Here is a 26,006-nt window from a genome sequence, read left to right on the forward strand (position 1 = left end):
CAACTGAACACTGCTGCACTCCCTATTTCACAGCTGAGGAAGTGAAGGCACAGAGAGGTTAAGTAACTTGCCCAAAATCACACAGCTATTAAGCAGTGGAGCCTGAATGCTAACCAGGATGACCAACCTGCCTCAGTTTGTCTGGAACTTGCCCAGGTCTGGCACTGAAAATCCCACATCCTAGGAACCCTGGACGGTTGGTCGCCCAAGCAGAAGGGGAAAATGTGTTTTTCAAGGGTGAGGGCTAAATGGCTGTGTCTTGCCACCTTGCAGGTTTGTTACACAGATTAAGAAAGGTGATAGTTAACGCTTATTTGAACACTCATGTGCCAGGTGCCAGGACACATACATGACAGACCGATGAGTCTCAGAGAGATCAGGCAACCTTCCCAAGATCACACGGCTGGTGGGAGAGTCAGGACTCAAATCCAGGTGTGTCTGCAGCTAAAGCCCAGGCTGCTAACCGGTGATAGAAAATAAAAGCAGCCAAAACCGGTTTGGCTCAGTGGATAGAGCTTCACCCTGCGGACTGAAAGGTCCCAGGTTTGATCCCGGTCAAGGGCATGTACCTGGGTTGTGGGCACATCCCCAGTAGGAGATGTGCAGGAGGCAGCGGATCGATGTTTCTAACTCTCTATCTCTCTCCCTTCCTCTCTGTAAAAAAATCAATAAAATATACTTTAAAAAAAAAATAATAAAAGCACTTTGCCACACTGCAGGTAGGCAAACTGAAGCCTCTCTAGAAATGCTCCCTCTTTTACAAAATGAGTTAGACCTGATGATCTTCAAGCCGGATTTGGCCGTGTCCATTTCTGAAATCCCCTGGTGCCACGTACTGAAACAAGCACCACACTGGGCCTGATTCTGGAAACCGCAGGGTTTGATGGTGCAACTGCTCGGTGCGTCTGAAACCCTCCGTGGCTGCCACACGCGGCCATTTTCAGGGCTCCCTCATCTTAACAAGCAGTTCCCCAGCCCCCCCCCCCCCACAACCGAGGAACCCCGAAAGCAGCCCACCCCCCCCCCCCCGCCCCCGGAAGGGCTCCCGGCCGCGCTTGCCTTGTACAGCGTGAGGTTGGAGGCGTGCGGGAAGTGCAGCGTGGCCACGAACAGGTGCACATAGTGGCTGTGCAGGCCGCCCTCGTAGATGTTCTCCGCGATGATCTTGCTGGCGAAGTTCTTGCCGGTGCCGGTCCACCCGTGCAGCGAGAGGGTGAGCGGCTTCTTGGGCTTCGGGTTGCTGATGAAGCCGGTCAGGGCGTTTAAGATGACTTTCTTGGCAAGATGCTGCCCGAAGAGCTTGCGGTCCAGGTCCTTCTGCAGCGCTGGGAGGGGCAGGGCAGGGCAGGGCCGTCAGGGCGGGCGGGGCGGCATTCGGAAAGGTTCCGGGCACCGGCTCCGTGGGAGCCGGCGAGCACCTCGGGCCAGAGCCGGCGGGTGGGCCGGGACCTCCCGCTGCTGGGGCGGCCCGTCCACAGTCGGGCCCGAACCGGGCTGCTGCCCCGGAAGGTCCGCGACTCGCGCCCCCGCCGCCCGCTGCACCCGGGCCGACCTGGCCCTCCCGCCCGCGACGCGCAGGAAAGGCCGCGGCTGGGCCCCGGGCCGCGCGGAAGGGCCCGCCACCCTCCTGTCTCCGGCCGTGCGGGCGCGCATCGCGGTGCGGGACGTGGACCACCGGCCACGCGGCCGCCGCCCCCGGGTCGGCGTGAAGCACCCCCGCCGGCAGCCCGCCTCCCGCGTCCGCCCGAAGTCCGGCGGCCGCGGCGGTGGCCCAGCGCCAGGCCCCACCCGCCCTCCGGCCGCTCGGGCTCCGGGCTCCGGGCTCCGGGTTCCGGGTCCCGGGTCCCGGCCCGCCGGCTCAGCTCGCCCTCCGCCCGGCCCGACCCGCCTCGGGCCCCGCCGCCCTACCTGCGCGGCTGAGGCTGCGCTTCTGGCTGCAGCACTCGGCGAAGAGGCAGTAGAGGCGCGGGTAGGAGATGTAGCTGGTGAGGACGCCGGCCAGCGCCAGCCCCAGGCTGATGGGCTCCACCGCGCGCACCGCCCACGGCGCCAGCAGCAGCAGCCCCAGGGCCCGGCCCAGCTTCATGCCCGGACCCCGCCGCCCCGCGCCCTCGAGCCTGCCGACCCGCCGCGCCGCGCTTCCGGCTCCTCCCCCTCGCCGCCGCCATCTTTGCCGGGGGCGGGCCTCCCCGCGACGCCGGCGGCGCCATCTTTGTGAGGGGCACCGCCCTTTCCTGCTTCCGGGAGGTGGGCGCCCACAGCTGATGAGGCCGCTTTTTATTTTTTTCAAGTTTTAAAAAAAGTTTTACAGAAAAGTTGAATAGACAGTACAGAGAGGGCACAGATGCGCCCCCCCCTCCCGGCACATAGTCCCCCTGTTACTAACATCTTTATGTTACATAGGAACCTAGACTGATAGCTGTTGGTTCGGATACTTGCTTCGTTTTGACCTATCGTCCAATTTCTGATCCAGGATCGCACCCAAGGCACCACATTATACTTACAGCCTCCTGACTGTGGGTGTTTCCCACGTTTTCCTTGGTTTTGATGACCCTGACAGTTTGGGGGAGAACTGGTCAAACCTTTGGTAGGATGCCCCACTATTGGGATTTGCCCGTTGGTCTCACGGTTAGACTGGGGTTATGGGTGTGGGGTGCATGTCCTTTACAGAGGAAAAGTGCTATTTCTGTAACATTATGTCAGGGGTGCAGACTGCCAGCATGACTTGTGACTACTGACAACCTTTATCACCTGGCTGCGCTCCCGGCGTCAGGTTCCTCTACGTAAAGTTGCTCACACTCATTCACTCACTTGGAGGATTACCTATGTCCCAGGTGAGACAGCGATGCCTGCATTCGCCTTCACCTTGCACAGTGCACGCTCTAAATCAGCCCAGAAGTCACCCGGCCTGTTATTTCCTCATCCCAAGCTGTTCAAATGCTTCAGGAAAAATGACAACACAAGTGGCACTGAACTCGACAGCTAACAGGTTGGAGCCTGTCTCTTGAACTAAATGAGCAGCTTTTGAGCTGCCCAACCGAGTCTGAACACATGGCCTGGTATCGGTGTGAGGAGACGCAAAATGAACAAGAAGGCTAGATTCATTTCATATTTAATACCGAAGTGCGGAAGTGAGAGAGACAGGTAACTTTTCCTTCTTAATGCAAAGAAATAGGTAACTTTGTAAAAGTCAGAGAATACCAGTGTCCCTTTGATCCCATTCTAGAGTTTTCTACTGTCCACCGGATCCACTGGAAACAGAAGGATGCATTTCTCAACCCCATTCCAGATCATTGGAAGTAGAAGACATGATCACACATATAATAATAAAAGCACAATTTAAAGGGCATTATCTCACCCTGAACACACAGCTCTTTTCTCCTGAGCCAGGAAAAATATTAAGAAAAAGTCAACATATTTACAAACAAGATTTAATAACGCTCACAAGAATAGTTTGCCCCCAAATAAGAAAACCACATATTGTTTTGTTTCAAAAGGATACAAATTTAGAGCCTAAAAATTCAGCAGGGAAGCAGCCAGACTAGTAGAGTCTGTTTCTGGAACTGTCTGCTCGCCAGTGATCAGGGTTCTGTCCCGGAAGGCTTTTATCCTGGGGCGAGGGACGGTGCTATTTACATCCCATTCTGCAACTTCTCCCCTCTGGCCGCCCTCAATATCGTCTGTTCATCTTCTTGAACTTCTCATAATGATAGTCATCAGTGGCCTTCTCATTAGCAGGACGCTTGCGGTTTGGGGGGGACCCTGTGAAGGAAAAGAGGAAAAGCTGTTTGCCATCAGGAAGTCACTGACAGGCAAGGACGTCTCCACAGGAGCCCCAGTGCTACCCTGGTGAACAGACACATAGTAGGGCCTCAGCAAACACTTGTTACTGAGTGACTGAAAACAGACATACAGAGTTGGTGCCAGCCAAACTATGCTGACCTCAGCATCCCACTCAGTGAACAGTAGCAGCCACACTTCATTGAGTCTGACTGTACGAGGCACGGTGCTAAGTCCTTTAGTCATGGCTTCCTTTTACCCTCACAGCAAGCCTAGCAGGGGCACTGTACCATCTCTGCTCAGAGAGGTTAGGTGACTTGCTCAGATAAGGTAGGCTGAGCGCTGAATCCAAGTCTGGTGACTCCGAAGTCCTTGCTTATCATGTGTTTCACACCAAGCTCTTTGGGAATCCAAGACTACAAAACCAAGACGTTAGGAAAATAATTTCCCAAGGGAGAAAGAAGAATGAGAGGCTTTTCAGAAGCCTCAGCACATTTCGCATTTCCTAAAACATCCCATTGTTCATGGAGAGGCAAGCGAGTGGGAAGGGCCACTGTCAGCTGCTGGGGGAGGACAATGAGCATCTCGCCCCTGAAGGATCCTTTGGTGACTTCTCTAAAGGTAACTAAGGGGTCCTCTGATTGGTTTGGCTCAGTAGATAGAGCATTGGCCTGCGGACTGAAGGGTCCCAGGTTCGATTCCAGTCAAGGGCATGTACCTCAGTTGCGGGCACATCCCCAGTGGGGGGCATGCAAGAGGCAGCTGATCGATGTTTCTCTCTCATCGATGTTTCTAACTCTCTATCCCTCTCCCTTCCTCTCTGTAAAAAAATCAATAAAATATATTAAAAAAAAATAAAGGTAACTAAGGGCATGACGTGGTCAAGAATGAGCATCAAAGCAGCGTTTAAAGGGAAATGGGAAACGGTGAGGCAACAGCTGTCTTTCCAATGGAACATGAAATGGCCTTTGAAAACGTTTACTGACATGGAGACATGCAGGGCGGACTACTGAGTGACACGCTGTGAGATCCTTCTAGGCACATACAATGTTTCCTACATGGGAGTATTTTTACAAATCTGAAAGGTTGTATATAAAAATGTTACCAGTGGTTGTCTCTGGTGGTGCAATAATGAATAACTTTTCATTTATTTTTGCTTATTGAAATGTTCTAATTTTTGAGTCTATTTGACAGCCCAGTGAATCCTCAGAGCAGCCCCAGGTGTAAGTTTTATTACGATACCCATTTTGCAGATGAGAAAACAGGCTTGCAAAGGGGAAGGGACAAGGCCGTGGTCCAGAACATGGACTAAAACTCAGCTGCCCTGGCCCCGCACCCGAGCTCCCACCTGCCTCCATGGGCCCTGAGTGCTGTGGTCACTCCAGGCCGCCCTGAGGCCACTGCTGTACTCACGGTCAGGCTCTGGCTTCTCGGTGTCGCCCACTCGCAAGGGCCGGGCTTTGGGCTCTTCTTTGTTCCTCCGAATGGGGGCGTTGAGCTCCTCGTGATAAACTGGACCGGAGAGACCAGGGGACATGTCAGAAAAAATGCGGGAACCAGGAGCCTCAAACCAGAGGGGCAGAGGTGAGAGGGGCTGCCTCCCGAGGCTTACATCGGTTGTGCTGCACGTAATTCACCGCCATGTTGGTGGGCACGAAGGATGTCTCGCTGTCTTTCTTCTTGTTCTGCTGCTCTGCCAGCAGACGGGCCTTGGCATCCTCCGTGGAAATGATGTTTTTTATTTTAGCACTGAGGGGCGGAAGGAGCATGCCACGCATTAGACCGCCGCCCCTCTGGTCCCGGGAGTGACCAGCGAGGCTGGCGGCCCACCACTGCAGAAGGAAGTCCTCGTTCCTGGGGCCCAGCTCTGCGGTGTACCGGCTCCACGGCAGCCACACCCCATGGCACTCTCACAGCCTGGAGACGCGGGACTTATTCTCTTCTGATCAAGAGAAAACTGCATCTCCGAGAGGAACAGAGAACTGCCTAAGGCTCAGAGCTGGAAAGCCAGGAAAGAGGTGAGAACCCAGGTCTCCCAACCTTCTACTCAGCCGCAGAGGAGTCTGACCACTGTATTTCCTACATGACAGCCCCCTTTTAGAGCAGATGTTCTGTAGTAAAAATGAGAGGAGGATCATGGGGTAGCTAAGCCCTTAACAATGCTCCTACTCCAACAAAAGAGAATAGCCCGGCAGTGTGGCTCAGTGGTTGAGCATGGCCCTATGAACCAGGAAGTCACAGTTCAAGTCCCCGTCAGGGCACAGGCCCGAGTTGTGGGCTCGATCCCCAGTATGGGGTGTGCAGGAGGAGCCAATCGATGATTCTCTCTCATCATTAATGTTTCTCTCTTCCTTCCTTTCTGAAATGAATAAAAACATATTAAGAACAACAACAGAGCCGAAACCGGTTTGGCTCAGTGGATAGAGCGTCGGCCTGCGGACTGAAAGGTCCCAGGTTCGATTCCGGTCAAGGGCATGTACCTGGGTTGCGGGCACATCCCCAGTAGGGAGTGTGCAGGAGGCAGCTGATCGATGTTTCTCTCTCATCGATGTTTCTAACTCTCTATCTCTCTCCCTTCCTCGCTGTAAAAAAATCAATAAAATATATTTAAAAAATAAAAAATAAAAGAACAACAACAGAAGATACATGGCCTGACTAGAACAGCTGAAGAGCTGTGAACAAAGGCTAAATGAAAACACACTTGGGCTTCCAGCAGTCAGGCTCCCTAAGTGTCGTTAGCTGCTCTGCCCAACTCCTCAGAACTCCCGGAGACAACACCTCAGCCCACCAGAGAGAACATAGCTGTGTGGGTTTCCTAGGAGACAGGTGGGAAACAGTCCTCTTAACTTTTAACTGGAAAGCAGAGCGGTCCCCCCGCAGCCTAGGGGCAGGGAGGGGTGCGGCGAGGGTCTGGAACGTACTCGATGCCCAGGTCCACCTCGGGGATGCCGCTCAGCATCTGGTTGGACAGCATCTCCTCCGTCTTCTTCGCCGAGGAGACGCGGATGTTTTCCGGAAGCTCGTAGAGACAGTCCTCTGCGTTCTTGGGCTTCACTTTCTGTTCTTCGTGTTCCACGATCCCTTTCCTCTTCTTCAGCTCCGTCTCAATGTACTTCATCCTGAAGCCAGAAACAAGGTCTCAGGAAGCTCACCACAGGCACCTCTGAAATGAGTGGCCCCAAAGCGGCGGTCCGTGAGCAAGTTTTCATCAGTCCATGGAGAGGTGAGAAAAATGAAAATAACTTGAAAATTTTTCTCAAGTTAAAATTTACCACTTAAAGCACCAACCTATCTTATGAGATAACCTGCCACCAATCTGTTGGTGTTATTCTATGTAAGGTTCTTTGAAGACGGAAGGAGAATGAGAGATGGTAGTTGTTCAACAGTCTTATTGGCCAAAATAAGAAGTAGGCAGTCTAGTGTTTATCCCTGCAATGTTTTGGGGAAATATTATTAATCAAGGAATCTAAAATCTTAAAAACCGCTTTTAAAGAACTTTTCAGACTTTTTCCAAGTTCTTCAGCCTGGGAGGTGGGCCAAGAGGGACCAGCACCGACGTCTTTGGTTGACTCTAGAAATGTCATCTGTGACGAACTAGCTCGGACTGTGTCTGGCTGGCGCCCACCCCCGATCGCTCACAGCCCGACTGACACCTACATGTCGGCGTCCTCGTCCCTCCGGTTGGTTTCCGCGGAGAACGATGTCCCCAGGTGGAGGTCTTCCTCTTCACTGATCCTGAAAGGAGAGAAGCAGAGTGAAGCAGGGCCTTGAAGTCACAGCTCACGGAGGCCGAGTTTTACATGATACCGACAACACAGGCACACAACAAAAAAGTGTCATATCCTCTTTACAGTTGGGGGGGAAATATATGAGATGTCAATACAATAAATATAAGCAAGCAAACTGTTGGCCTGTGGAGATTGCTCTGGGGAATTGGCAGATACTTTTAATTTTACTTTTGTATTGTTTGAATGCATTATTTTCATAATTGTGTTTTTGTTTTCTTTAAAAAGAAAAACTTGCCGAAACCGGTTTGGCTCAGTGGATAGAGCGTCGCCCTGCTGACTGAAAGGTCCCAGGTTCGATTCCGGTCAAGGGCATGTACCTGGGTTGCGGGCACATCCCCAGTAGGAGATGTGCAGGAGGCAGCTGGTCGATGTTTCTCTCTCATTGATGTTTCTAACTCTCTATCCCTCTCCCTTCCTCTCTAAAAAACCAATAAAATATATTTAAAAAAAAAAAAAGAAAAAAAAAAGAAAAAGAAAACTTCCACATGGATTTGAAAGACAATAAGCAATGCACCTTTACAAAACAGACCGCGCCCACATCTCTCTCAGCTAACTTTTAAAGCGTTTTTGTTTTCCTTTGTTTTTAAACTATACGTAGTTTACAACGCACAGAGGATACTTGAAGATGTCCCTGTAAAGCCACTGCTGCAGGCCCCAGCTCCCTGGGCACACGGCCCCCGGCAGGGCCACTGGTGCATCCGTGCCAGCGGGTCCTGCACTTACTTGTCCTTGCCCCTTTCCTTCAGCTTCTTCATGTCCACCATGCCTCCTGTCTTCATCTGAAAGGGGTCATCCTGCAGAAAGCAAAGACAGCTGAGAAGAAACAGCTTCATAACTGGCTGGGAATTTTCTTTTCTAAGGAAACACAATCATCCACTGAAGAGCACTCACATCTTCCCACTGCCCAGGGAGGACCCCACAACTTACCACTAGAGTGGTCTCTTCTTGTACCTTCTCTCCCACCAGCAGGGCCACAGCACTGAGCAAAACCAAAAAGAAAAAGGAGGGAGGGAAGAATGGCGCATTTCTGAGATGAGAAAGAATGTTTAGGAAGTTTGTAGATTGCAACATTAGTGGCAGGGTGAGATGTGGGGGGTGGCACCAAAGCCAGCTGGAAAAGCCTATAACGCGGGGCTCAACAAGCGCTGTAGATGCTGGGGGATGGGTGAAGAGGCAAACCTTTCTATAAAGCCAGTTGGCATTATCTTGCCTTGGAAATCTCACTTCTAAGATTTTTTGCCTTCAGGGAACATGAAGCTAAAGACAAGTGTAGGAAAATACTATTGCGGCCTGATTTGATTGAAGTTTACAAAGTGACCTACAGGTCCTCAAACAGGGAATTAAGTTACATTGTGGTACATACTTGTGGTGGAGTACTATGTAGCCATTAAAAAGGGGCTTTGGAAAATATTCTTCAAAGTGAGTGAACAGCCACAATGTCATAATGAGTTGAAAATAGCAGAGAACAAAAGTTCTCACTCATTCTTTACAAAAGGGAGAAAGAATACAGATTGGAAAGGACATTAAATGTTAACACTGGTTACCTCTGGATGGAAGAATTATGGGTGCTGTCTATTTTCTTGATTACACTTTCTAAATTTTCCAAACTCTCAACAATCAATGTGCTTTCACAATTAGTTGGACGCAATGAAAACAAGAGTTAGTGACTTGTTTCTGTACCTCTGAGCAAACCTTAAGACCACATGGCCCAGGCCATCTCCTGGGTAAACGTTTCAAAGAACGCTGTGCCTCCTTCGGGTGCACAGTGGAAAGTGCAGTGTGTCAAGAAAAGGGGCTAAAGCCCTAGCCGGTTTGGCTCAGTGGGTTTGAGCATCAGCCTGCAGACTGAAGGGTACGGGGTTCGATTCCAGTCAAGGTACCTAGGCTGCAGCCTCCATCCCCTGACTGGGTCAGGGCATGTGCAGGAGGCAACCGATGGATGTGTCTTTCTCACATCAACGTTTCTCTCTGTGTCTCTCCCACTTCCATCCTGTCTAAAAATCAACGGAAAAGATATCCTCGGTGATGATTAACAACAAAATAATAAATAAAAAATAGAAAAGTAAAAACAAATAAGTCAATAAAAGAAAAGGAGCTATGTCTGAGGAGATACTCTGTGACAGCGACCCGCCGGGATGGTCAGTCATCCCCACCCCTCCTCCTCCGGGCCCCATAGTACCCACCTCACTCCGTTGGGCCGCTTCCTCAAGTTCTGCACCTCTCGGGTCTCCTCCAGTTTTAACCTGAATAAAAGGCAATGGGCAGGTTGAGAGACACTCCGCGGGACTCAGAGTCAAACAGAGCTGCGCCCGCGCCCAGCCGGCTGCTGAGCTGCCGGCACAGGGTCCAGACGGCGAACCTGCGCCTGGACCCACCGGGACTCCGATCACTGCCCATCCCGGGGGCAGCTCCTCTAACTGTGCGGCCTCGGGGACGGCGGCCTCGGCCCCAGAACCCTCCATTTCTGTGTCCGCAAAAGGGGACACCACCACCGGCTCCCGGGTGCCAAGGTGTCAACAAGGCGCCGGGCCGGCGGTGAGACCCCGAGCCAGCTTCTCGCTTTCTGCCCAGTGGAAAGCCCGTTCCAAACGCACCGAACCTCTTCTGAGTCCTGCTCATCCTCCTCCGACTCCGAGTCGACCCGGCGCCGGCGGAAAGCCTTCCCGGTGACCGGCATGGTCGCGCCGGACCCGCGGTCCCACCGCTGCCCTGCTGCCCCGAGGACCGGTCCGCTTCCGTCGCGCAGCAGTGTCGTCAGAGCGCCCGCCCTCCTGCCCCGAGCCCTCTTGGCTCCACCCGTCTCGCACCGCCCACATGACCACGCCCCATAGGTGGCGTAGCCACCTCCCGATTGGCCAGCCGAGGGGAGGAGGCGGGGCGAAGCCGGCCAGGCCCCTCGACCCTGCACAGCTCAGCCTGTTTGACTGACAGGCTGCGGTGGCGCGGTTGCGAAGGCAGGTGAGTTTCTGGCTGCTGCCGGCGGGTGCAGGGGCCGGGCCTCTCCGAGCTGGGGCGACCCCAGCCCAGCTCCTGGCCGGCGGGGGCCTGGCCCTGCCCAGTGCGCTAAACGCCGCGGCCAGGTGAGCAGAGCCCGGGAACCCCCGGCCGCCGTCACCCTCTCCCCTCCTCCGGCCGGCGCCCAGGGGGTCCTCTGGGGTCCCGTCGGCCCACATCGAGCCCCCGGGGACTCGTTGCTTCTCCAGGACAGGGGACGTCATCTCCTTTATTCGGCCAGGGCCTGATCCAGCGTTGAAAGCATGCGTGTGGCGTCTCGGGAGCTGACTTGTATTTCCCCTGAGTCTGGGCCCTGACATGTTTTCCTTTAGGGACAAAAGATGACCAGTTATTAGTGGTGGTGAATTAAAGTCCCACGCCGATTGCCCCGCTAAAAATGGCCCCCCGCCATTTCTTCCCGAGGAGACGCACGTCTGATGCTTTGAACCCACTGATGATGTGGTGTTTTGTTTTTTTTTTTGAGGCTTAGGGCTCCTCCGGTGTTTGCCAGCCCTTGACCTTAGGGGGCCTTGTTTTCATCCTTTGTCACTAGGACTGTCGCTCTGCCCTTGGCCCCTTCCACCCCGAGATGCTGTGAGGATTAAGTTTATTTCAAATATGGGCATCAGCCAACGCCCGTAGGAAATAACTAAATGCCTAAGTAGTGGCTTTGAAGGCTTTAGGAACCCCTTAAATAGTAGCTTTCCTTTCTCATTATAGGCCGGCGCGTTCCTTTGAAAGCGCTACCTCTTATTAAGCGCTCACTCCGTGGCAGGCACTGGGCTAAGCATTATCTCATTGAACTCTCCCAACAGGCCTATGAAGGAGATTCAGTTGTTTTTCATTTTGCAAATGAGAGTCTAGGGTTCGGGGAGGCAATGCGTGCCTCGAGGGACACAGCCGGAAGGTGGAGCCGGGGTCAGCCGCAGGCCCACCTCTGCAGGTTGTGCACGGCGCCTGGCACAGGAGCTTCAGTAAATGTTTGCTGCAAGGGCTGTTGTTACGGCCCATTGGCTGGGGGAGGTGCTGATGGAGGCTGTTTTGGGTTCCCTCTCCTGGAAGGCCACTCTGAGGCTGGGCAGCATTTCTGGGATGCCTTACTTTTTTCTGGAACAGCCTCCTCTAAGGTTGTTGTTCTCTTCCCTGGACGGAGACCGATGCACTCAGGACTTCTCAGAACAGCCTTTTGGCTTTGATCTAAAGCTGTTTAGTAGCTGTGTGGCCTCCAGCCAGTTACTTGACCTCTCTGAGCCTCAGTCATTCTTCCTTTAGTGGTGGAGGTGGAGATGGATTTAGCTTCCAATATTGCCCACCCCCAGGGTGGTTATGAGGATTTAGTGAGGTCTGTCAGTATGAGTTCGGTACCCCCCCGGGGCCGTTGGGGCAGGGGCTGGGTGGGTAAGGCCCACGGGGGTCACTGGAGGTGTGTGGGAAGCAGGACTGGCCAAGGCAGGAGGAGGCTGACAGTTCTGCTTTGAGAGCCAGAAGTACGGTGGCCTCTCAGCGAATTAAGACTGGGTTAAAGGAAGGAATGTATCGGGAATTTAGGGAAAATGGAGTTGCTTGGAAGTCTACTGGAGAAAAGAGGGCAGGAGGGAGAAAAAGGGAACTTGTTCAGAAGGGTGCAGGTGTGTGGGCTGAGGGATGGCTAATGGGGTGAGGACCAGGTTAGGGGGTGTCCTTGTGTTGGTGGGGGGCTTGGCAGCGTCACCTTTCCTGTCCTGAGGAACTTGGCTCCTGGCCGGGAGGAGGATGTAGCCAGAACCTCCAGGAAAATGATGAGTAATGGGCACCTGAGGCCTGGCCTCGGCAGCTGGTGCCAGGCCCGGATGTACCGCCTGCCAGCCTGCGTCCCTGGGGAGGCACTTCCCCCGTCACTCAGTGCAGGCCCGGGGGGAAGAAGTGCCTGCCCTCATTCAGGACCAAGCGTCTTGGAAGCCTCACCCCACCCCAAATGGGTGGGCTCTTTGCAGACTTACCAGCCTGCCTCCTTTCCTCCTGCTCTCTCATCCCCAAGAGGAGAGGCAGGCCGATCTGGTGGGTCAGGAGGGAGAGGTGCTCTGGGGTCGCTGTGGTGAAGGTGCCACCCCTCTGGCTGGCATTTGGGGCACCTGCTCTAGGGCAGGCACCTCACTGACTCCCAGCAGCACAGCCGACCAGCTGCTCTCAAGAGGGCCTGTTCCCACCCCAGCTGGTTTGGCTCAGTGGATAGAGCGTCGGCCTGTGGACTGAAGGGTCCTGGGTTTGATTCCCGACAAGGGCACATGCCTGGGTTGTGGACTCGATCCCCAGTAGGGAGCGTGCAGGAGGCAGCTGATCAATGATTCTCATCATTGATGTTTCTACCCCTCTCTCCTTCTATCTTCCTCTCTTAAATCAATAAAAATGTATGTATGTGTATATATATATATATATGTATATATATATATATATACACACACACACACACACATATATATATACATAAAGCCTTCACACTGTCACTTTACATTAAACAAAAAAAAAAGAGGGCCTGTTCCCAGGCTCCATTCTCTCAGCAGTGCCGGTTTCTTTCCCTTCCAGTCTTTATTAAATGCCTACTGTGTGCACTCCATTTATTTGCACAGAGGACGAGTGGGAAAGGCTGTGAAGGCAGACGCGCCTGGCTCACTGCCGGCTCTGTCCCTTCCTTGCTGTGTGGCCTTGGCCAAGTGCTTCCCATCTCGGAGCCTCCATCCTTCCTCTGTAAGAGGAGGAACTGTGGTCCTTACCTGAGAGAGCGTAGGTGGGCATCGCCCTGGCCCGGAGTAGGTGCTGGATCCTGGCGCTCCTGCTGTTCAGCTGGGGTTACCTTTTCTAAAAGACCCCTCCCTGCTCCGCCTTAAGTGAGAGAAAAGGAATCTTTTAAAAGCCCCTGTTTTGAGAAAAAGATTAAACTTACAGAAAAGGTACAAAAATAATAGAATGAAATCCTATTTATACCCTTTATCTAGATTCACCAATTATTAATATGTTAGCCTGATTTACTCTACATATTCATATACTCATTATCATCATCATTATTATTGCTGATTCATTTAAGAGTAAGCTGCAGGTATCATGACTCTTTACCCCTGAATATTTCAGGGGCAATCATCTTCAACCAAGGACATTATAATATATAACCAGAAAAATAGTTTCCATCTTCAGGAACTTGAATGTTCATATAATACCATATTAGTCTGTTGGGCTGCCCTAAAGTACCACAGACGGGGTGACCTAAACACAGAAATGTATTTTCTCACAGTTCTGGGGTCTGGAAGTTCAAGATCAAGGTGTCAAGAGATTCAGTGCCCGGCTCGCGTGGCTCAGTGGCTGAGTGTCGACCTATGAACCAGGAGGTCACGGTTTGATTCCTGGTCAGGACACAGGCCCGGGTTGCAGGCTCAATCCCCAGTGTGGGGCATACAGGAGGCAGCCAATCAATGATTCTTTCTTGTCATTGATGCTTCTATCTCTCTTTTCCTCTCCCTTCCTCTCTGAAATCAATAAAAAAAAAAAAAAGTTGTGTTTGTTTTTTTTAAGAGAGAGATTTGGTTTCTTCTGAGGCCTCCTTCCTGGCTTGTAGTCGGCCACCTGCTTGCTGTGTTCTCACAGGGTCTGTCCTCGGTGCCTCCTTGTGTGTCCAAATTTCCTTCTCTTAGATGGATACCAGTCAGACTGGATTCAGGCCGCTCTAAAGACCTCATTTGAACCTAATTGCCTCTTTAAAGACCTTGTAAATTTTGGGGGGTACAATTCATTCCACCGCAAACACTATCATCTAGTATCTGGCCCATATTCAAATTTGTCAGTTGCTCTGCTAATACCCTTTACCTCGCTAACCCAGGACCCAGTTTTGTCCTGTCTCTGGTGCCTTTTATCTGGAACAGTGTCTCAGCCTGCGTTCAGACAGGGAATCGGGTTGTCGGAAGCAGACGTGCTGGCTGCCTAGGGACAGGACAGCTGTTGGCTCCATTCCCTGGGGTTCCGCTTCCTGGCTTTACTTTGATGTCAAAAGCTCTAGGAGGTGAGCTTGGATCTTCGGATGCAGCCAGGAGAATCCGAACCGCCATGCACCAGTCACCTGCTGGGTGTCACACTTGGTACGGGGCTGGTCGGCCTGGCTGCCCTGGGCAGTGGAGCCCCCAGTGAACAGCTGATGGAAGGTGCCCTTTGGCACGTGACTTACATTCCAACCAACCCGTTTCCTAATCTCTAAAGCATGACCAGTAACACAGTTACAGTGCTAAATATTTTTTGAGCATTCTTTTTCTTTTTTAATTTATTTCAGAGAGGAAGGGAGAAGGAGAGAGAGAGAGAGAGAGAGAGAGAGAGAGAGAGAGAGAGAGAGAGGAGAGAGAGGAGAGAGAAACATCAATAGTGAGAGAATCATTGATCGGCTGCCTCCTGCAGGCCCCACACTGGGGATCGAGCCAGCAACCCCGGCATGTGCCCTGACCGGGAATCGAACCGTGACCTCCTGGTACATAGGTCGACGCTCAGCCCCTGAGCCGCGCCGGCCAGGCTTTGAGCATTCTTGCTGTGAAGATAAATGCAAGCTCTGAGCCACCCTGAACATCCACGGGGTCAGAAGTCACTTCCCTTCCTGTGCATCGACTCACCGCCCTCCCAGTAACCCTATGGCTGTGATTGTCCCACTTCATGGACGAGGACACTGGGGATTGAGTGATTTATCTAAAGACGCACAGCTTGCAAACGACGAGAGCAAGGATCCGAAAGCAGGGCTAGCTGTCTCTATCTCTGTTTTCCGTAATTATAGTCAACTCTGCGTTACTGTACAGGAAACAACGGGCAGGTAGTAGCGTGATAAAAGGTGGCTACGGTTAGTATTATAACACCCCCAGTGGCTGCATGCAGGTGCCCTGGTGTGGAAATATGGATCTCTGAGCCCCAGGAGGGCGGGGCCCGGCTCTGGCTTGTTTTCCATCACTCAAGCCATTGCCTGAGGAGGTGCCTGCTCAGTGCTGGCTGGGTACCAAGATAAGCCAAAGGAAAACCTTGAGGCAGCTGAGATAAGTAAGGTACAGGCCCTGCAGCGGGTGCACTTGTGTTTCAGGTCCTGTGTGTGGATTAGGCACCCACAGTTCTGGTTACCCCACTCAACCTTTCCCCTTCATGTAACTGATTTTAACCATTCACTTAAAAAAATGTTCACAAACCCTAAGCTTTCTTTTTTTAAAAAAAAATATATTTTTACTAGAGGCCTGGTGCACGAATTCATGCACAAGTGGGGTCCCTCGGCCTGGCCTGTGGGATCGGGCCAAAACCGGCTTTCCGACATCCCCTGAGGGGTCCTGGATTGCGAGAGGGCACAGGCCAGGCCGAGGGACCCCACCAGTGCACGATCGGGACCAGGGAGGGATGCAGGAGGGCTCAGTCCCGATCGGCTGGACCCCAGCAGCAAGCTAACCTACCGGTCAGAGCATCTACCCCCTGGAGGTCAGTGCATGTCATAGCGAGCAGTTGAGTAGCCTTAGCATATCATTAGCATATTACACTTTGGTTGGACAGATAACTGGACACTTAGCATATTAGGCTTTTATTATATAGGATTGATTTCAGAGAGAAAGAGAGAGATAGAAACATCAATGGTGAAAGAGAGTCATTGATTGGCTGCCTCCTGCACACCTCCTATTGGGGATCGGAGCTACTTTAAAACAGTGGAGCTACCTGAGTGCCCGGTTTGTCCCGCAGGCTCCCTGCCAGAGGCCTCGCGCTCCAGCCCAGCTCGGCGGCTGTGGACAGAGAATGTGGAGATCGGCTGCTGCTTGCGGGTGTCGCTGTCCGCAGAGGTAGGCCCCAGGCTCCCCCTCGGGTGTGGCCCTCAGGCACAGAGCAAGGAGGGAGATGGAATTTTCTTTTTAGGTAAAATATTGGAATTGTGTTTATGCTTTTCTTTTTCTTTCTTTCTTTTTTGAAGCCCTCTTTTAGAAAAACAAACACGAATGAAATGATGTGATAGCTGAGGCTGAGAGGAAGCAGAGCAAAGCTGGCCGTGAGCGAGCTGCTGGAGCTGGTGGTGGGCCCGTTGGAGTGCATGTGCGGTAGCCCCGCCCGGGCTGGCGTGCCCAGTAAGTTAGAGGGAGAGCAGGCGCCTAAGAGTCCGACGAACTTGGGCTCTCGCCCTCCTACCCATGAGGCTGGACACGAAGGAGCCCCTTCCTAGCCTGACCACCACCACCTCAGAGATTGCTGGGGAAGGTTTTGGGTTTTAAAAAAAAATGTTTTTAAAATTGATTTCAGAGAGAGAAAGAGAGCGGGAGAGAGGGATAGAAACATCAATGATCAGAGAATCATTGATCGGCTGCCTCCTGCACCCTCCCTACCGGGGGTCGAGTCTGCAACCCGGGCGTGTGCCCTGACCTGACCGGGAATCGAACCATGACCTCCTGCTTCATAGGTCGATGCTCAACCACTGAGCGACAGCAGCCGGGCCCTGGAGAAGTTTTTAAGGGAAGGATGCGTGGGAAGCTCTTATCTGGTACCTGGCATCCAATCCGCACCTGTAGCTCCTGTTCTGGCTGGGAGTCCACCTCCCTCCAGTGGACACAGGGCCCCTGCCTTTCAGTAAACCAGTACCCAGCCCCGCTCTGTGGACCACCCCTTTGGTCTGTGTAGTTCAGTAGCAGCCAGGAAGGTGGCATCGGTGCAGCTGCAGGGCTGACTGGGATCCCACAGTTCCTCACACAGCCATGGAGAACGCCCCGAGCAGCTCAGGGGGAGGTGTTCTCTTCACCCCACTTCTCAGCAAGGAGAGTGAGGCTCAAGGAAGTTACGTAGCTCCCCTTGCTCGCTGGCTGATGGTGTGGCTGCGCTGGGACTCAAGGCCAAGGTCGTGCCCTTAACTACTGTCCTCCCGGCCTCCCTTTGGCAGTGGCTGCCGTGTCTAACCTGGGACTCTCTTTTCCTGTAGGTGAGACCAGGCCAGAATGGGGGACTCCAGGGACCTTTGCCCTCACCTTGACTCCATAGGGGAGGTGACCAAAGACGACCTGCTGCTCAAATCTAAGGTAAAGGCTCAGACAGGGCGGTGCCGAGGCCCACGCTCGGGGCCTCTGATTTCTGGGGACAAGCGTTTCTGAAGCAGCAGCAGAGCTGCCTCCCACCAGCCTCGCCCATCTTCTGTGTAGAAGGCAAGGCTGGCGTCTGCTCGGAGGCCTTCCCGGCGCCATCCGGGGCCGAGTCCTAGCGGCCCTCAGCCGTCCCTTCTCCCAGTCCATCTGGGAGCACGGACGCTCTGTCCATTAGCTGCCGAGCACATGTCACTTCGCTGCATCCCATTAACTGGGACTGAGCTCCATGATCGCGGGGTTGGGGGTGGGGATGGGGGTGGAGGTGGGGATGAGAAGGCCTGCAGCTGGCTGGCTGAGTGCTCAGCCCAAATCCACGCATCTGTTACTCAGGCCAGAAGGGGAGACACGGGGAGACAGGGAGAAGGCTCCGTCACCCGGACTACCAGTCACCTGTGTTTTCTGGGGTCAACAAGGACATTGGTCTCCTCATTTGTTCCCGACTCTGAAGTCACAGGAGGACACAACCCAGACCACCCCTTTTCATGGAGCTCGGAGTCTAGATGGGAGCAAGGGAAGAGTAGAGGGTGTGATGGGATTGCAGAGTCAGGGGTCTGAGGTTCAAATGCAGCCACTGAACGTGTCTTTGCAGGAACTGAAGTGTAGAATGGGAACCGATCTAGGCTAGTGGCTGCTGAGGGCCCTGCTGAGGCACAGAGCCTTGGAGCCGAGGCATGTGGGGCTGGAGGGTCAGCAGAGGCAGGGGTGCGCTCCCCCAGCTGGAGCGGCCGGGCTCCGGGAGGGTCTCCGCGGCCTGTCACCTCTGCCCTTTCTCTTTCATCCCGCGCAGGGAGCCTGTCAGTCGTGCGGTGTATCTGGGCCGAACCTGTGGGCCTGTCTCCAGGTATGGGCTCCTTGCGGCTGCCGGGGCGTGAGTGCCATCTGGACGGGGCTGGGAACATCCATCCCCCATGCTGGGTCCTTGGGCGGGGACACAGGACATGGCATGGCTGTCTCAGGGGCGGGTCCCAAGCCAAGAGGGCCCCAGACTCAGCGAGTCCCTGGCTGGCTGCCTTGGCAGCCATTAAACATGACAAGAGGGGCCCTAGCCGGTTTGGCTCAATGGATGGAGCATCAGCCTGTGGACCGAAGGGTCCCCGGTTCGATTCCAGTCAGGGGCATGTACCTCAGTTACAGGCTCCTCCCCTGCCGGGCCCTGGTTGGGGCACCCGCGGGAGGCAGCCAATCGATGTGTTTTTCTCACATCGATGTTTCTCTCTGTCTGTCCTTCTCTTCCACTCTCTCTAAAAATCAATGGAAAAATATCCTCGGGTGAAGATTAAAAAATGAAAATTAAGAAAAAAAATGACAAGAGGGAAAAGCAGGCGGGAGAAGATTCTGGACCAGACAGGCCTGTCTGCATAGGAGGCAGGATTCTGTCCGTGCAGGTGCCCGTGAGCCTTGCGTGGGCATCTGGCTCGGGGCCCTGGCACTTCAGTACAGCCCGTCGCATGCAGTGGGGCCCACGACCCCGACGACTGTCCGCCTCATGGGGCGGGGGCAGAATTGGGGAGGCGATGCCTGTGATGGGCTTAGCCGGGTGTGTGGCCATAGACTCTCCAGTCAGACCTGGTCGTGTTTGGTTATTACTGTTTATTAAAGAGACTAGCAGTTTTCATTATGGAAAACAGTGTGGAGTTTCCTCAAAAAATTAAATATGGAACTGCCATTTGACCCAGTGATCCCACTTCTAGGAATATATCCCAAGAAACCCCAAATGCCAGTTGGAAAGAATGTATGCACCCCTATGTTCATAGCAGCACAATTTACAATAGCTAAGATCGGGAAACAGCCCAGTGCCCATCAGTGGATGAGTGGATAAAAAAGTTGTGGTACATTTATACCATGGAATACCAAATAGCAGTAAAAAAGAAGGATCTCTTACCCTTTGCGACAGCCTGGAGGGGCCTGGAGAGCATCATGCTAAGTGAGAAAAGTCAGTCAGAGAAAGACAAGTATCACATGATCTCACTCGTATGTGGAATCTAACAAAATAAACTGATGAACGGAGTGGATCCGGGGACATGGAAGCGTGGAACGGAGTGGGGAATCTCGGAGGGAAGTGGGGGGAGGTGGGGGGAGGTAATCAGAGACCTTGTATGCACATATGCATGGCCCATGCCACAGACAACAGGGTGGTGGAGGCCTGGGGAGGGCAGTGGGGGTGGGCTGGAGGGGGTCAGTGGGGGAAAAAGGGGGACATATGCAATACTTTCAACAATAAAGATTTAACAGTTTTCAGTGGGTGATAGAATTATGGGTACTTTTAATTTTTTCTCTAATTTTGTAATATTTTTCTAAATTTCTACATGTAGGTATTTTTAAATCATACTGAAATGACTGTTCCTCAAAATGTCTTTAAAATAAATACAAGTAGAGAAAGGCAGCTTGAGGGGTGAGAACAGCTCAAGTCTTCCCAGAGACAGGGTCCCCGGAACTGCAGCCTCGTCCTTAGGTCCTGACACTCGGCATAAAGCAGATTGTGGGGCCGGTCCGGGCGCCGGGGGTGGGGGCAGCAGGAAGTGTGAGACACGGTCCTACCTCCTGGGAGCCCCAGGCCCCCAGAGAGAGAGGTTCAGAGCTGCATCAGGAAGCCACGCTCCCTCTGTGAGGGAAAGGCCCTCTCCAGCCTGTGCAGGGCTGACCCCGGGGACGGGGCCGACCCCAGGCCCTCCCGTGGGGAAGCCGCCGCGGCTGGGTGCAGCCCGCAGTGGAGAGGCGCTTGGGCTGGGCCTCGCTGGATGGATCGATTCGGGAGAGGAGAGGGCACAGCAAAGGCAGGGCCATCAGGGCCATGCTGTTCGCCTGCGGGAACCTGGGGCACAGTGGGCCCCACCGCCTCTGCCCATCCAGCGTCCCCTCCAGAAATGTGGATCCAGTAACGGGCCGTCAGGAATTCGATGGGACGGGGGCACGCGGAGGCAGAGAGGGTCTGCCCAGGACGAGCTGTGGCCCTGCCGGGCTTTTTGCGGGAGCGCAGTAGCCCAGGCGCCCTGCCCGCCTCACTCAGAGACAAGGCCATTCCGGGGAGCTCGAGGGTGTCCCCCGTGTTCCTGCATGCAGGGCCTCCCTGTTGGGCGGAGGGGGGACACGCTGGTACACCCTCTCGGCCAGCCCCCACCCACGCTGCTCCCCTCTCCCAGGTGGCCTGCCCCTACGTTGGCTGCGGAGAATCCTTCGCCGACCACAGCACCATCCATGCGCAGGTGAGTAGTGGCCAGGGCAGGGGCTCTGGTCAGACGGCCCAGAGCTCAAAGCCCAGCCGCAGCCGCCTCCCAGCTCCACCTGCCCGCGCTGGCCTCCGAGGCCGTGCCTGTAAAATGGGAGCGATCATAGCAAAGACGCAGGAGCTGATGCGGTGCCCGCTCATGCTGGCTCGGGCACTCGCGCGCGAGGGTGAGCAGACCCGGCTCCAGGTCGCTGTCCCCACAGGGCCTGTGCTGAGAGCTGAGAGCTGAGAGCGAGGCGGCCCCCTGCAGGCCTGGCACCTCTCGGGCCAGTGCCTCCTGGGCCTGATTTTGGATCTTGCCTTCCAGGCACAAAAGCACAACCTGACCGTGAACCTGACCACCTTCCGGGTGTGGTGTTACGCCTGCGAGAAGGAGGTGTTCCCGGAGCAGCGGCTGGCAGCTCCCCTGCCGGCCGCCTCACCCCGACTCTTTGAGCAGGTGAGGGGTGCCGTGGGGTCCCGTTGGTAGGTTACACGCGTTGAGGGCGTGGCAGTGTAACCCGGGGGAGGCTGGGCGGCTGGACTTCCCCGGGGGCACATGGGCCTCCCCCTCCCCCCGCGGCCCCTCTCACCCTTCTTTCGCTCCTTCTGGGTCTTGAACACAGGACTCTCCGCTGCCCTCGCTCCCTCTGAAAGCCGTCCCCATCGCCGTGGCCGACGAAGGGGAGTCCGAGTCAGAGGACGATGACCTGAAACCTCGAGGTAACGGCCCGAACAGGGTGCTTGTGGGCTGGGCCAGGCCGCCGCTCTGGGCCGGGCGCTCTGCACGCACCGGGATGGGCGGAGGGTCGGACACCGCATGGCGTGCTGGCTTCCCTTGGCGTGCAGCCACCAGCCGAGTCCTGGAGGCCCGGCCCTCCTGCCCCGTCTCCCCACGTGGCCCCGGGAGGGTGGCCCCTCTGCGCGGCCCGTGCCTGGGCTGTGTGGGTGGTGGGGGCCGGTGGGGGCACAGTTGTCCCGTTTGATGCGCTCGGGTCATCATGGCTGGCGAGCAGGGACCACATTAACTTGCTTGGCGGATCTCTGGGCGGAACGCCAGCCCCGTGTCCTCCTCTGGCGGCCCCGGCGGCTCATCTCCGTGTGAATGTGAAGGTTCCTGGCGGGGCAGGTGCTCACCTCCCTCCCACACGTTTCCAGGCCTCACGGGCATGAAGAACCTGGGGAACTCCTGCTACATGAACGCCGCGCTGCAGGCCCTGTCCAACTGGTAGGCTGTCACCTCCCCTGCGAGGGGGCAGGAGCTGTGCCCGGGACCCCGGAAATAGCAGCAGCAGCCCCCACGCTGTGCTGCCTATGCCCACAGACGCCTGCACGTGGATACACATCAAAACCCCTAAAAACACGCATGCATTTTGACCCAGTGATCCCACAACCGAATTCAGGGAAAGGAGGTAGCAGATGTGGAAGGAGGGGTGTGGGCAGGACTCGCCTCACCCTGTGGTTTACCGGCAACAACTTAAAGGTCCGGGGAGTCTGGGAGGACGTGCCCCCCGTCTTTGGAGCAGCTGTCTCACGTGGGAGGGTTCAGGTCGATGATCGTTGTTTGCTGACCCATGTTTTCTAGTTTTTCTTCGGGGAATGTCTGCTTCTTGTGGGATGAAATAAGCTTAAAAGCCTAAGGAGAGGGGGAAGGGGAGATGTCTTCAGGCTCAGGAGTTTCCAGAGAGCAGGTGATGGGAGGGGCAGGTGCCGCTGCTCCCCCTCACACAGCCAGCCCTCACCTGGGGGCTCCCTCACCTGGGAGAGGAAAGGGCTGCATGAGTCCGCCAGGGCCGCGGAGCGAAGGGCCACAGGCCAGGGGCTTAGACAGCGGCAGGCTGCTCGCCCTCGGCTTCTCCGCGACCTCTGCTTGGCTCGCTGAGAGGGCTCCTCCCCCAGTGCGTGCTGCCCCCCGGCTCCCCCTCTCAGGAGGGTGCCAGTCACCGGGTCAGGCCCGGCCCGATGACCTCGGTTTAACGGAATCACCTTTGTAAAGACCCTCCAAACAGCCACCTCTGAGCGCTGGGGGTGAGGACTCCAGCATAGAAATCTGGGGACCGTTCAGCCCCCACCCGGCAGGATCCTTCTCCTCATCTGCCCAGGAGCTCTTGCCTCTCCTCCTGCTCTTTCTCACCGCTGCCCCTTCTCTCTGCTTCTCTCTGCTTCTCTCCCCGGACCGGCCCCAGCCCTCCGCTGACCCAGTTCTTCCTGGAGTGTGGCGGCCTGGTACGCACAGACAAGAAGCCCGCTCTGTGCAAGAGTTACCAGAAGCTGGTGTCCGAGGTCTGGCACAGGAAGCGGTGAGGGCCAGCCCGGACTTGGGCAGCTGTGTGGGGGTGGGATTTCCTCTCTCTCTGCTGGCAGCCCCCGAGGCGGAAATCATGGCCAGCTATTTTACACACGGGAGAAGCGAGGTTCAGAGAGGTTGAACTCTCTTGCTCAAGGTCACAGCTTATGAGAGATGGAGCTAGAGTTTGAACCTGGTGCCCATCCAGCCGGCAGCCCCTTTTCAGATGTGGGTGCCCAGGCCCAGACGCCCATCGCAACCGCCTAGGTCTCAGCCACGACTGCACGTGGAAGGCACCTCATTGGTGGCAGCTGGCGCTTTAGCTCCGTGTGAAACGAACTTAGAGGCCAGAAGCTTGGATTAGACCCGTTTCTCCAGGAAAAGTCAAAACCGGAAATAATTTAAAATGAGAGCATAGAAATATATTAAGTGTAGAAGCAGGTTACAAAGCAATATGATGCAAAAATAAAAACATACATAAAACAGAAAAAACCCACAAAGCGGTATGATGCAATACAATTCCAGTGTTGCAAGAAGCCAAGTTTGTTTAAGTATATACATTGAATATGATTTTGTATATATCTATATTTTCAGGGGGAAATCTAGAAATCTTGATGGTAGTTACCTCTGGGTGGTCATGTTTCCTGGTTAGGCTTTCCTGAAATTTTAGATTTCTCTGTTTTTGTTACTCTTCAGTTACTGTTCACGTTCAATGTAGTAAGTAGTGTCAGGCGCACACACGGTGCTCAGGCGCTTATGACGTACAGAGCGACTCCCTGACGCTTCCAGGCTGCCTGGCACCACACCAATTATTACATTACTAGTGGCCCAGACCCGCGGGAAATTGCACAGGACCCGGGACCCCCCCATGTCCTGGCGCGCCGTGGGACCCAGAGTCAATCCCCGCCCACCCGCATGCGCCTCGCCGTGCACGCAGCCTCCTGGTGACCGGCCTTTGGTCGTTGCGGCGTTACGACCACTGGGTTTTTATCAGATAGATTTACTGTATCCCTGTGCTGTCCCAGGAGCCCTTAGCCTGGTGTAGCTATGACTTGATACTTTCCTTCTTCTTTTTTAAAAATATATTTCATTGATTTCAGAGAGGAAGGGAGAGGGAGAGAGATAGAAACATCAGTGAGAGAGAGAATCATTGATTGGCTGCCTCCTGCATGTCCTCCCCTGGGGGCATGTGCAACCCGGGGATGTGCCCTGACTGGGAATCGAACCTTGACCTCCTGGTTCATAGGTCAACGCTCAACCATTGAGCCACACCGGCTGGGCGACCTTTTCCTTCTTTTTTTTTTTTTTTTTTAAAAAAATATATTTTATTGAATTTTTTTACAGAGAGGAAGGGAGAAGAATAGAGAGTTAGAAACATCGATGAGAGAGAAACATCCATCAGCTGCCTCCTGCACACCTCCCACTGGGGATGTGCCCGCAACCAAGGTACATGCCTTTGACCGGAATCAAACCTGAGACCCTTCAGTCTGCAGGCCGACGCTCTATCCACTGAGCCAAACCGGCCAGGCGACCTTTTCCTTCTTGACTGTGGAGATGTGTGAGCCTGCTGGGGCTCCTGGCGGGTCACCGCCCCCCAAAGGCGTGGCCCCCCACTGCTGGCCGCCTGTCGCCCCTCAGGGCCTGGAGCCCGGGCAGGCCACTTGCACTAATGGGTCTGGTTCTCCTGCAGCCCAAGCTACGTGGTTCCCACCAGCCTGTCCCACGGGATCAAGTTGGTCAACCCGATGTTCCGAGGCTACGCCCAGCAGGTAGGCATCTGCGCGGCCCCGGGCACCAGGGCCATTATCTACCGGGCCTGGCTTTGAAGCAAGACCAGCGAGGAGGGCGCGGCAGAGACCGGGTGCTGTGGGTGGGTCCTCTCACCGCCAGAGCCTCCTAGCAGCCGGCTGCCGTTCTCCCCACGCGGCCGATGGGGAGCCTGAGGCTCAGGGCCTCGCACCGGCCCGGGTTCCACGGCTGGTAGGCCTGGAGGGATCTTGGGCACAGGCGGTCTAGCTGCAGAGTCCGCCTCAGCCCTGCGTTCAAGGCCCATGTTTATTCAAGGAAACAGTTGATTACACGCTTTGTAAATCTAAAGAACCCCTTTGAAACCGATACCTTCTGTTGCATAAAATCACGGGGCCAAGATGAAGCAGAAGGGCCCTGGCTAGTTTGGCTCAGTGGACAGAGCATTGGCCTGCGGACCAAAGGATCCCGGGTTCGATTCAGGGTTTCATGTTTCCTTTTTCTTTTTAAATTTTTTTTTAAAAAAATTGATTCCAGAGAGGAAGGGAGAGGGAGAGAGAGATAGGAATATCAGTGATGAGAGAGAATCATTGATTGGCTGCCTCCTGCAGACTCCCCACGAGGGATGGAGCCCGCAGCCCAGGCATGTGTGCGACCAGGAATCGAACTGTGACCTCCTGGTTATAGGTCGACACTCAATCATTGAGCCATGCTGGCCGGGCTCATCATTGATGTTTCTTTTTTTTTTTTAATATATAATTTTTAAAAAATATACATTTTTATTGATTTCAGAGCGGAAGAGAGAGATAGAAACATCAGTGATGAGAATCATTGATCAGCTGCCTCCTCCACACCCCACTGGGGAGTGAGCCCACAGCCAGGCATGTGCCCTTGACAGTAATCAAACCCAGGACTCCAGTCCGTAGTCCGACGCTCTAGTCACTGAGCCAAACCAGCTGGGGCTCATCATTGGTGTTTCTCTCTCTCTTCCTCTCTGAAATCAATAAAAATATATTAAATAATAAAAAAAAGACCAAGTAGAATGCAGCCACATATATACCTCAGCCCTGAGCCGGTGGGGGTCCAGGCCTCGGTCCCACAGCTGGGCTCTC

The 26,006-nt window shown here is 54.4% G+C and overlaps 3 protein-coding genes across 8 annotated transcripts in view; 1 reads left to right on the plus strand and 2 right to left on the minus strand.

Annotated features, from left to right (window-relative positions):
* Positions 1-2,145, minus strand: part of LOC308528345 (torsin-1A) — a 63,742-nt gene extending 61,597 nt beyond the window's left edge. The window contains exons 1-2 of one of the 2 annotated variants that reach the window (XM_081103950.1): positions 1,909-2,143; positions 1,060-1,325 (exon numbers count right to left, since the gene is read on the minus strand). In XM_081103950.1, the coding sequence (XP_080960076.1) occupies positions 1,060-1,325; positions 1,909-2,086 (444 nt within the window). In that variant the 5' untranslated portion in view covers positions 2,087-2,143. Of the gene's footprint in view, positions 1-1,059; positions 1,326-1,908 lie in introns of both variants that reach the window. The other variant, XM_081103951.1, reaches the window with a different exon arrangement.
* Positions 2,146-2,823: 678 nt separating this feature from the next.
* On the minus strand, positions 2,824-10,344 carry LOC308528347 (splicing factor C9orf78). 4 transcript variants are annotated; one of them, XR_013996693.1, is made up of 10 exons: positions 10,163-10,315; positions 9,752-9,811; positions 8,496-8,547; positions 8,292-8,362; positions 7,438-7,515; positions 6,702-6,899; positions 5,393-5,529; positions 5,194-5,292; positions 3,503-3,762; positions 2,824-2,929 (listed from the first exon to the last, which is right to left on the minus strand). XR_013996693.1 is itself a non-coding variant. In XM_081103954.1 (9 exons), the coding sequence occupies exons 1-9, from the start codon at positions 10,185-10,187 to the stop codon at positions 3,671-3,673; spliced, it is 807 nt and encodes a 268-aa protein (XP_080960080.1). In that variant the 5' UTR covers positions 10,188-10,344; the 3' UTR covers positions 3,097-3,670. The 4 variants fall into 4 exon arrangements, 2 of the variants coding, with proteins under 2 accessions (XP_080960080.1, XP_080960079.1); XR_013996694.1 differs by lacking the exon at positions 2,824-2,929 and adding an exon at positions 3,097-3,381; XM_081103954.1 differs by lacking the exon at positions 2,824-2,929 and having other exon boundaries at positions 3,097-3,762; positions 10,168-10,344.
* An 87-nt stretch (positions 10,345-10,431) lies between these two features.
* The window catches only part of USP20 (ubiquitin specific peptidase 20), a 37,773-nt gene continuing 22,198 nt past the window's right edge, over positions 10,432-26,006 (plus strand). For both annotated transcript variants that reach the window (XM_081103956.1, XM_081103955.1), the window contains exons 1-11: positions 10,432-10,526; positions 16,278-16,375; positions 16,504-16,654; positions 17,497-17,593; positions 18,444-18,497; positions 20,797-20,859; positions 21,190-21,321; positions 21,488-21,584; positions 22,020-22,089; positions 23,048-23,161; positions 24,839-24,917. In XM_081103956.1, the coding sequence (XP_080960082.1) occupies positions 17,513-17,593; positions 18,444-18,497; positions 20,797-20,859; positions 21,190-21,321; positions 21,488-21,584; positions 22,020-22,089; positions 23,048-23,161; positions 24,839-24,917 (690 nt within the window). In that variant the 5' untranslated portion in view covers positions 10,432-10,526; positions 16,278-16,375; positions 16,504-16,654; positions 17,497-17,512. The remainder of the gene's footprint in view (positions 10,527-16,277; positions 16,376-16,503; positions 16,655-17,496; positions 17,594-18,443; positions 18,498-20,796; positions 20,860-21,189; positions 21,322-21,487; positions 21,585-22,019; positions 22,090-23,047; positions 23,162-24,838; positions 24,918-26,006) is intronic.

This window comes from Myotis nattereri, assembly GCF_964212035.1.
Source record: "Myotis nattereri genome assembly, chromosome: 12".
NCBI lineage: Eukaryota > Metazoa > Chordata > Mammalia > Chiroptera > Vespertilionidae > Myotis > Myotis nattereri.